The 11,022-nt window shown below is 37.7% G+C and overlaps 1 protein-coding gene across 3 annotated transcripts in view; it reads left to right on the forward strand.

Annotated features, from left to right (window-relative positions):
• Positions 1 to 6,942, forward strand: part of MIER3 (MIER family member 3) — a 33,037-nt gene extending 26,095 nt beyond the window's left edge. For 2 of the 3 annotated variants that reach the window (XM_027101084.1, XM_027101085.1), the window contains exons 11-13: positions 2,479 to 2,606; positions 2,690 to 2,832; positions 2,945 to 6,546. In XM_027101084.1, the coding sequence (XP_026956885.1) occupies positions 2,479 to 2,606; positions 2,690 to 2,832; positions 2,945 to 3,402 (729 nt within the window). In that variant the 3' untranslated portion in view covers positions 3,403 to 6,546. Of the gene's footprint in view, positions 1 to 2,478; positions 2,607 to 2,689; positions 2,833 to 2,944 lie in introns of all 3 variants that reach the window. The other variant, XM_027101086.1, reaches the window with a different exon arrangement.
• The last annotated feature ends 4,080 nt before the right edge of the window (positions 6,943 to 11,022 follow it).

The following is an 11,022-nucleotide window of genomic DNA, read 5'->3' on the forward strand; positions in this document are numbered from 1 at the left end:
ATCTGGTGGTGTCATTGTTTTGGATTTTGGCTATTCTAAAATGTGTAGTGGTATCTTGTTTTAATTTGCATTTCCCTGATGACATATGTGGGTCATTTTTTCATATGCTTATTCGCCATCTATATATCTTCTTTGGTGAGGTGTCTGTTAGGGTCTTTAGCACATTTTTTAATTGGGTGGTTTGTTTTCTTATTGTTGAATTGCAAGAGTTCTTTATATATTTTGGATAACAGTCCAAAAAAATATGTGTGAGTTTTGAATATTTTCTCCCAGTCTTTGGCCTGTCTTTTCATTCTCTTAACAGTGTCTTTTGCAGAGTAGACGTTTTTAGTTTTAATTAGTCCAGCTTATCAATTTTTCTTTCATAGATTGTGTTTGTATTGTTGTTCCTAAAAAGTCATCACTATCCCCAATGTCATCTAGGTTTTTTCCTGTGTTATCTTCTAGGAGCTTTTATAGTTTTGTAGTGTACTTTTAGGTCTTGTAATCCATCTTGAGTTTTTGTGAAAGGTGGATATAGATGTCCACTTGTTCTAGCGCTGTTTGTTGAAAAGATGATCCTTCCTTCATTGAATTGCCTTTGCTCCTTTGTCAAAGATTAGTTGACTATATTTGTGTGAGTCTGTTTCTGGGCTCTCTATTGTGTTCCATTAACGTATTTGTTAATTTTTTCACCAGTACCACACTATCTTAATTACGATAGCTTAATAGTAAGTCTTGAAGTTGGGTAGTATCTATCCTCCGACTTTGTTCTTCTCCTTCAATATTGTGTTGGCTATTCTGGGTCTTTTGCCTTTGCATATAAACTTTAGAATTAATTTGTCAGTATTTACAAAATAACTTGCTGGAATTTTAATTGGGATTTCACTGAATCTATAAATCAAGTTGGGAAGAACTGACACCTTAACAATAATCAGTCTTCCTATCTGTGAACATGGAATATCTCTCAATTTATTTAAATCTTCTTTGATTTCTTTAATCAGAATTTTGTAGACTTTCTCATATAGATCTTACATGTATTTTATTAGGTATATACCTAAGTATTTCATTTTGGCGCTAATGTAGATGGTATTGTGTTTTTAATTTCAAATATGAATTGCTCATTGCTGGTATATAGGAAAGCAGTTGACTTTTGCATATTAACCTTGTGTCCTGCAACCTTGCTATAATCATTTATTAGTTCCAGGAGGGTTTTTTGTTGCTTCTTTAGGATTTTCTATATAGACAATCATGTCATCTGTGAACAGACAGTTTTATTTCTTTCTTCTCAATCTGTATACCTTTTATTTCTTTTCTTATTGCATTTAGCTAGATCTTCCAGTATGATGTTGAATACTTCAGTGCTTTTTTGTATGTATGAAAACCTATTGTTTTCTCACAGATGAGATTAAGTGTTTAATTTATTGAAAGATGAAACAGTTGCCCTTTTAAGTCAAAATAAAATCTCAGTTTAGCAATAATTTATGAAATATATTAATTTATTTCACAAATAAGCTTTATCATTTACCAGATATTATTTTAAGCTCTAGAGATACATCAGTGAATAAGACAGGAAAGGTATCTGTTCCCAAGAAGCCTATATTCTTTTTGAAGACTTATTTATGGCTGATGTATTTATTGAAAGGTATACCTTATTTCTTGGTTTAAAAAGCTTGTTCCTATATTATGATCTTATATCACAACATGCTCACTAATCAGGATAGAGATTCTGAAATGTCCTTATTGGGTACTGATTAAGCAGGGGAGAAAGTGTTTATTGGGTAAAGATACAGAATTTTGTCTGTACATCTGAACTCATACCTTTACCTATATATAGTTAGAAGAGCCCTAGTCTGCATGTGGAGGCAAGTTGAACGAGGCTCAAATTTTATTGTTGTTGTTGTTCTTACCAAACTCTGTTGGCGCTAAGAGCCAAGTGCATGTTAAAGGAAAAAATTCTGCCTTTATCTGGCAATCATCTTAAATTCCAGATGCGGTAGAGTACTGATCCCTTTGCAAATGGTTCTTAATCTCTTTTGGGCCATGGAACCCTTTGATAATCTGATGAAGCTGCACCCTTCTCCCCAGAAAAGTATACCTGCATGAAATTTGGGGAATTAATAGATCCCAACGAAGCTCATTCATGGATCCCTCAGGGTTAAGAAGGACCCCTGCTACAGTCAGAATCACAGTGAAAGTTCAGTGAAGAAAAGTAAAGGATGTCCGTGTTTTAAGATTTTCGGTAAAGGTGTAAAAAAAGATAATTTCTGGATACGCATTTATTATTATTATTACATTCTGATTTAAAGAAAAAGCCTTGGGCTTTTGAAGTCAGCCTCATTATTAAATAGTGTAAATGTAACGGCAGTTCACTAATAAAAAGTTCAGAGTTTCATAATTGGGAAGATAGAAAATAAGACCTATGGGTTGTAAAAAATAATAGTTATTAAAAAATGCATAGAATATGTTGATTTTAAAAAATGCAACTTTTTTTGTTAGGTGAGAACTAGAACAGTTGCTGAATGTGTAGCATTCTACTATATGTGGAAGAAATCTGAACGTTATGATTACTTTGCTCAACAGACAAGATTTGGAAAGAAACGATATAACCATCACCCTGGAGTTACGTAAGTACTGTGGGATTGACTTCTGGGATTTTTGTTTTTAACTGTGATATGCAGTCATAAAATTATTGGGGTGTGTTTTTTAGGGACTATATGGATCGTTTGGTAGACGAAACAGAAGCTCTGGGTGGGACAGTAAATCCTTCAGCCTTAACATCTAACCGACCTGAGCCTGTTCCTGATCAACAGCTGAACATTCTCAGCTCTTTCACTGCCAGTGACTTGACAGGTAACATGAGCATCTTTTTGCATTTTTTACCATAGCTTGGGGCAAACTTATATCCTCTTTGTGGCATGACGTCAGACCGCTTACTTAAACCATTTTCCGTCTCTTTTTTTAGCTTTGACCAGCAGTGTAGCGACCGTCTGCGATCCAGCGGATGTGAGTTGTTTGGATGATAGCTTTCCTCCACTGGGCAGCACGCCCCGTGGACAAGTCAATCACGTGCCTGTTGGAACAGAGGAGTTACTCACCCTGCCCAGCAATGGGGAAAGTGATTGTTTTAACTTATTTGAGACTGGATTTTATCACTCAGAGCTAAACCCCATGAACATGTGCAGTGAAGAGTCAGAAAGACCAGCAAAGAGATTGAAAATGGGCATTGCTGTTCCTGAATCCTTTATGAATGAGGTTTCTGCAAATAATTTGGGTGTGGACTTTGAAAATCACACACATCATATCACCAGTGCCAAAATGGCCGTGTCTGTGGCTGACTTTGGCAGTCTGTCTGCCAACGAGACCAATGGTTTCATCAGTGCCCACGCTCTGCATCAGCATGCCGCCCTCCATTCTGAGTGACGTGAGTGAGGGGCCCAGAAACAGTGGGTGTGCAGTACCAGTACCAGGAAAGTATCAGGTTTGCTTAGTCTTTCACTGGAAGTTTGAACTTTTTTCACTATGACATCAGTGATGTCAGTATGTATAGAACTATATCTTGATTTATCAAGAGTATTTTCATTTTCAATCCATAAATGTGGAAATGAACTATGATCAGCAGAGTTGGGGACTAAGATTGAACTCTGTGGTGCAGCTTTAAGCTCTGCTTATCTCTTCCTCATCCCCAGTACCTCTTCCCCACTCCCTTCTTTTTCTATTTTCTGTTCCCCACTGCCCTCACTCCCAATTTTAAAACCTGTAGACAGAGGCCACCAGCTCAAAACCAGCACAGATGTTCTGAACTGAATGGAGTGGCCTCTATTCATGTAAATTCCTTTTGCCGTAATGGATGCAGTGGAATAACAATGTTTACAGGTACCGATCCTGATCCCTGCTCAATGTAGCATTTTTTGGTTTTATTTTCTTAATTAAATAAAAGCAGGGGTAGGTTTCTTTAAACTGCACAAACATGCAAGGATTTTTTTAAAAATGGAAACTTCTCTCATGTTGTTCAACTAGAGCACTTCAGTTTACAAAACAGCAAGTCCATCTTTATGGAAGCCAGCACGAGGAACTGCGTGCAAATTATGAAGACGCTTGCTTGGATCCTGTTTCAGAATTCTAGACCAGGGCTACCTTACACAGAATTGGTCATTTTACTGCCGGAAGATTTCTGTGTAACTTCAGTTATTGGCTAAAAGTTTGGCATTTGAAGGTGTGGTATTTAGATGGGGTTTTGTCCACCATTATCAAGATTGTAATCATAAAAATCATACCAGTCATTGATAATTTAGTTTATCCTGAGGCAGTTGACTTGCAGGGCACAGTCTACAAAGCCTAGGATGTTGCCACTCATTGGTTTACATTTTGGAACACCTCTTAGGTTTTTTTTATAGTGGTGCAGTTCAAAGTGTTAATATTTAGGAGGGATTTCTAGATTTTAGACATAAAATGCAGTAGAACCTTGAAGTATATTTAAACTTTTCTGTTTAGCTTGAACAGTTACTGGCAAGAAAAATGTGAGTTCCTATCTGAAATAGAATGGTACGTTACCACTTTAAGTTTTAAAAAGTGATTGACGTTCAGTTGCATCTCAAACTCAGTTTTATTTTTATTCCAAACATTGTGAATGAGAAGCCATTGTCTTAAACTTAGGCCATTTTTGCTGTATAGACATGCATCTTTAAGTTATAAGGTGAATTCAAACAATATGTAATGCAGTATTAGAATGTGATAAGCTTTGCTTTTATAGTTCAGTTAAAACACAGAATTTTACTTTTTTTTTTTTTTTGCACTGTCAATTAAATTTTTCAGTTTCTACTAGTTGTCTTGCTTTGCAGAAACTTAAATGTTTGGCTACATTGCTGATATTTGTAAGTATAAGTCGCTTCAAGGTTGTGCTGATGAATAGATAGAATGTAGTTACCTTAGTAGTGATGGAAAGGGAGGGTATTTATTATACAAACTGTGAACTGCAATGACATCCTTAGTTTTGGATGATGTGTATTCTTTTCTTTGCAGCATTTTAATGAAGATTGCTTTGAAGTGTTTACGCATTAGCACATTTACTATAAAAGTTAGTTTAGCACAGTGGACGAAAAGTAGTTAAATTAATAACTTAAAAGTCAGTCTCTAATTTATACATCTAAAGTCTAGCATTCCTGTATGCACACAGTAAATAATGGGTAGCCTGGGTTCTATGTTGCTTTCAGATATTTTTTTCCAAGTTGTCAGCTTCTTATTGCTGTGGTGTTGTGCTAAACTTTGAACCTAATTTCTTTTGTTAAAAATGAATACACCTATAATTTAGTAAGATACTGGCCATAATCTTCCATTGTTATAACTTTAATTTTTACTCTGGGTTTACAGTGGCTGGTCTGTATAAAATAATTTACACAAAGATGACTGAATGCTAATACCAGTTGCACTTAAATGAACATGCCCATTCTCAGTAGCTGATGCAGTAATATATTCAGTTTATCTATGCATTGCTGGGATCTTGATATAAGATGGAAACAGTGTTTCTTATCTGAAGTTTTGATTATCAGCAAGTTGAATGGACACTTTAGTTATTTAAATAAAGATTTTTGACCAAAATCCAGAAATGATATGAGAGAAAAATAATTTCCAGCTAGTTTAATGGATTTTTAAACGCCAATCTGATTTTAGCCTCTTAGAGAGCGCTAACTGGCTGGTAACGTTTACTTTTAATTCCTTGTTAAAATGAGGCAATAATTTGCAAGATTTTTGTATATATATGTAAAGTCTTCATCTCTTTTTAGATCTAATTCAATATTTTCTGACTGCTTCCTCCATGTATAATACCATTTTTGTGCATGCTTGATGTGACATTCATAAATTGTACCACTATGACTTTATTCATGTAAAATAGCTATTTATTGAATTTCCTTTTAAATCTGGATTTACTGGGTTTTTTCCTTTCCGTTTAAGCATCTTAACAGAGAATTTGTTACTGTTTATTAGAAGAATTGCGTTTGAGAGCATGAAAATAACTGATTTGCAGTCATAAGAAGAAACAATAATGCCTTTATTATCAAGTGTTAAGCACAATTCTTATAACAAACTGTGATAAATTCTTTTTTCTTTTTCCTTTGCCATATTATTTTTGTATGAACAAACCAAAAATCCATGGTGAGCAGTTGCAGTGTTGGCTGATGTGTCTTTTATGTACAGGGGGTTTGAAGAGGACAGCGGATTCATTTAGAAGTGAAACTGGTGCTGTGATTATAGCAATACTTTACTTTTGTTAGTTGTACTCCACTTTTTCATGCTAGCTTTTTCAGTGTTTAGTTTTCCTCTTGTCATGGTCAACTGCTGAATTTACTTGAAGGATGTAGAATACTGTTTAAACAATACTAAAGTGTGTACAATTAGGTCAAAGAATTGTGCAATTGTTTCCTTTTTAATTTTTACAATTGAGGGTCATAATATTTGAGAACGTCAGATCTAATAGAGCATAGTGATACTGTTTAATTTAACCAAAGTCTCTAGTGAATACTTCAACTTTGAATGTAAACCAACAAATAAACCTGACCACCAAGGAGATTGTTTGCCCAGAGTTTCAAAGCACATTGTCTACAAATGGAAATCGAAATAATTTATAAAAATATTGACATTACTATGTTTTTTAAAAAGTTCTTAATTTTTTCACTAAAAGGAGGAAACTGTTAGTTTTATTGTTAAATATGGTAGATATTAAAACTCCTCTTAGATGACCAGTGATTCCAATTGTCCCAGTTTGAAATAAGTACGCTGTGAGTATGAGATTGATTAGTGACAATCAGAACAAGTTTTAGTATCAGATGTTCAAGAGGAAGTTGCTATTGTTGCATTGATTTTAATATTTGTACATAAACACTGATTTTTTTGAGCATTATTTTGTATTTGTTGTACTTTAATACCTGATGTACAGTTCCAGAAATAAAAATCTGGAAATCTTTTTTTTTCTTGGTTCGTGTGAGTATTTGCCACAAATAGATTTTTATTTAATAATTCTTAAGCTATAACACATGGGTAGATATTTAACCACTGTTAAGTTGGTTTTAGATGTAGTAAATAAGGTATTTGATAGGTAAGTAATAAAATTGGTAGATAAAATAAGTTTTCTTTAACTCCTCTAAAATAAATTTCCATCTATAATAAAATTCTCGTTATCCCAAAGTGGGGATTGTACGTACTTTTAGTTTCATTCAGGAAGTATTTATTGAATGTCTGTTATGTTTCAAACAAGTTTCTCAGTAACTGTTGTCATTTAGGAAGACATGAAATCTGAAATTTGATCAGATGTTATTATTTGACAATATATTTATAGTAAACTAGTCTTCCTTATCATAATATTCATAGTTTAGTAGACTCTAGAAATATCTTCCCTAAGTCTTCATCTTTTCAAGCTAAATATCTCACCTTAGCCTAATTTCACAAGTCTGTCCCCATATTTCACTTGCTCTGACCAGAGCTTTCTCTCTGTAGTTCCATTCTTAATATGCAGTGATCAGATTGCACATAATGTCCAGATTTTGTACAAGGACAAGAGGAGGATAAAACCTTGACGTCTCTGCTTCAGTTGCTTATCTAAAACCACATTTCTTCCTTAATGTGCAGGGCTATCTGGTGGACACATACACAGAAGTGCCTTCAAAGGAGGTACAAGGACCAGTGTTTTGAATACAGCCAAGAGGTCAGCCAAACGCCATATAAGAGCATAGCGCTTTAGTCTTTTAGGGGAGGGAGGAGAGCCTTGTGGGAGCAGAATAATCTAGTCACTTGTAGACCTTACCCATTTTGGCCATAATTTCCATCAATGGTATACTTTTTGAGCCAGCTGCTTCTCTGACTTAATGATTTCATGTCATCTGTAAATTGGGTATTTCATTATACACACTTTCATTTTTTTTTTTTTTTTTTTTTTGTGGTACGCGGGCCTCTCACTGTTGTGGCCTCTCCCGTTGCAGAGCACAGACTCCGGACGCGCAGGCTCAGTGGCCATGGTTCACGGGCCCAGCCGCTCCGCGGCACGTGGGATCTTCCCGGACCGGGGCACGAACCCGTGTCCCCTGCATCGGCAGGTGGACTCAACCACTGCGCCACCAGGGAAGCCCCACACTTTCATTTTTAATTTAAATTAGTCCCTGGGATATAGCACTGTTTACAGTTTCCCACCCAGGTAAGTGATCTCTGATCTTTATTCTCTTCTCTGTGGCTATCTGGGTTCTCTGACAAAACAGTGCACAGGGCGGTGAAGTCATAGTCCTAGACCAGAAATGCTCACATTTTTCAAGGTTTAATATACTATAGCTGGCATATTCACTTTAGAGAGACACATGCTCTATAGTGTACCTCGATTTTGATGAGATTGTTTTTACACAAAAAGCCAATACTGCCACAAAGTTGTTTCCTGGTGTAGAATTAATAAAAGCATTTCATAAGCATGTCAGAAATGATATGTCATTTATAAACCTTAAAAAAATATTCTAGTAAGGAAAAAGTGGTTCTTTAAAAAAAAATCAATGTTTTATTTTTTAAAAATATCTTCACCTCTCCAATCCAGACCAAGTCATGGTACTGGGTACGCTTTATAGTCCCATTGTAAGCATTTTATCAGCAGGAACTGTGTTTTATTCTTTGAATCTTCCAGGACCCTTCACATAGTAGGCATTCACTAAATGTTTGATGACTCTTAAGCTGATGGTGACGTTTCTCCCAACTTAAAATAATAAAACTTTTAAGACAAAAGTTAAAATAACAGTATGAAGAACAATCCAGATTAAACAATTAACTTTTTACCATATTTGTTCTCTTTCTATATAATATGCATTTTTTCTGACTTATTTATTTATAAATTTGTTTTATTTTTATTTATTTTTGGCTGCGTTGGGTCCTTGTTGCAGTGCGTGGGCCTCTCACTGCGGCGGCCTCAGCTGCGGAGCACGGGCTCTAGAGCGCAGGCTCAGCAGCTGTGGTGCACGGGCCCAGCCGCTCTGCGGCATGTGGGATCACCCCGGACAAGGGCTCGAACCCATATCCCCTGCATCGGCAGGGAGACTCCCAACCACTACGCCACCAGGGAAGTCCTCTGACTTATTTTTAAAAAGTCTTTTACATTGCAATACTTCACTCCTAAATACCTAATATGGCCACAGGAGTTAAGTTTCTGTATCTTACATAAAGTTCTGAGTAATAGGATCTTATTATTTATTTATTTATTTGCTGTACGCGGGCCTCTCACTGTTGTGGCCTCTCCCGTTGCGGAGCACAGGCTCTGGACGCGCAGGCTCAGTGGCCATGGCTCACGAGCCCAGCCGCTCCGCGGCATGTGGGATATTCCCGTACCGGGGCACAAACCCGTGTCCCCTGCATCGGCAGGCGGACTCTCAACCACTGCGCCACCAGGGAAGCCCAATAGGATCTTCTTGATCAAGTGGCTTGGCTTTTTTAATAATATGAGTCCCCCGGCATCTCAGAATCTTGGCGGCACAAATAAAAAACAAATGAGCCTGAGAAAAAAGATGCTTCCATGGATTTACATGGACATACATGATAAATACTACAGAGAAGAAATGGATGGGGATTTTAGGGGTTGGCAGTTGGGGATTGTAAATTTCCATAGGTTGGTTAGGCAAGGTGACAGGGAATGAGCTGTATGGCTATCTGGGGGGAGGTTTCTGGAGGCAGAACTAGTGCAAAAGCCCTGAGGTGGGAGTGTGCCCGGCAGGCTCTAGGAGTGGCAAGGAGGTAGGTGTGGCTGGGTGGAGTGAGCAGGACGTGAGATCAGAGGTAATGAAAGACTGGCATTTACTCCAAAGCAGGAGTAATCAAAGAGTTTTGAGCAGAGGCAGGTTAGGATCTGATTTGTGTTTGAAAGAATCCCTTTTGGTGTTCTATTCTGTAAAAGGGGCAGGAATGGAAACAGGGAAGGCAATTAGGAGGCCACTGAAATTGCAATAAACTGAGAAAAGCTGTTGGTGTAGCAGTGGAGATGGTCAGAATCTGGTTGTATAGGTGCCATGTTAGGATTTGAGGGGCCCAAAAAATAACACCCTCCTCCCTATCCAAGTTTGGAACTGAGGGTTGGATGCAGGAGTCAGGTTGATGGAGATCAAAGTAACTCTTACTAATAAAACTGGAGAATGTGGCTTCAGAGCTGAGGCCAGGTCAGCTCACTAATACTCTACCTCTGAACTAAACTCACTCCTTCACTGGCTGGGCTGACTACAGGCTACTCCCTGCACAGGGCAGAGAGCAGCCCAGAACAGACTCAGCTGGGAGAGTCCACAGAAAAGGAACTAGAGGGGTTTGGGCCATGGGTGCCTAGTTCTTCCCTAAAGATAATCTCAGAAAATCACTCTTTCACCAGTGGGTGGAGAAAGAGGCAGGAGAATTACTTATGGAAGCTGTCCAAATATGAGAAGTGTGGAATAGGGGATAGGTGTTCCTCCCACCACCATCTTTTAACTATAATTCCATGCCAAAACAATCTTACACTCTTAAACTGTGTGTGTGTGTGTGTGTGTGTGTGTAAATGTTCACATACAGTAAATAGTATGATGACCCCCCATTTTTCCCTTAACCAGCTAAAACAATCTTTTTTTTGTTTCTGTTAAATTTTTTTAAAAATAAATTTATTTTATTTATTTTTGGCTGTGTTGGGTCTTTGTTGCTGCACATGGGCTTTCTCTAGTTGCAGCGAGCCGGGGCTACTCTTCATTGCAGTGCACGGGCTTCTCATTGTGGTGGCTTCTCTTGTTGTGGAGCATGGGCTCTAGGTGCACGGGCTTCAGTAGTTGTGGCACGTGGGCTCAGTAGTTGTGGCACACGGGCTCTAGAGCACAGGTTCAGTAGTTGTGGCTCACGGGCTTAGTTGTTCCACGGCATGTGGGATCTTCCCAGACCAGGGCTCAAACCCATGTCCCCTGCACTGGCAGGCAGATTCTTAACCACTGTGCCACCAGGGAAGTCCCTAAAACAATCTTTAAATCACACACACACAGACACACCCCAATTAACTCATGACAACACAACAAA

Source organism: Aethalodelphis obliquidens, unplaced genomic scaffold, assembly GCF_003676395.1.
Source record: "Aethalodelphis obliquidens isolate GAN/ISIS:26980383/991018 unplaced genomic scaffold, ASM367639v1 scaffold4, whole genome shotgun sequence".
Lineage (NCBI taxonomy): Eukaryota > Metazoa > Chordata > Mammalia > Artiodactyla > Delphinidae > Aethalodelphis > Aethalodelphis obliquidens.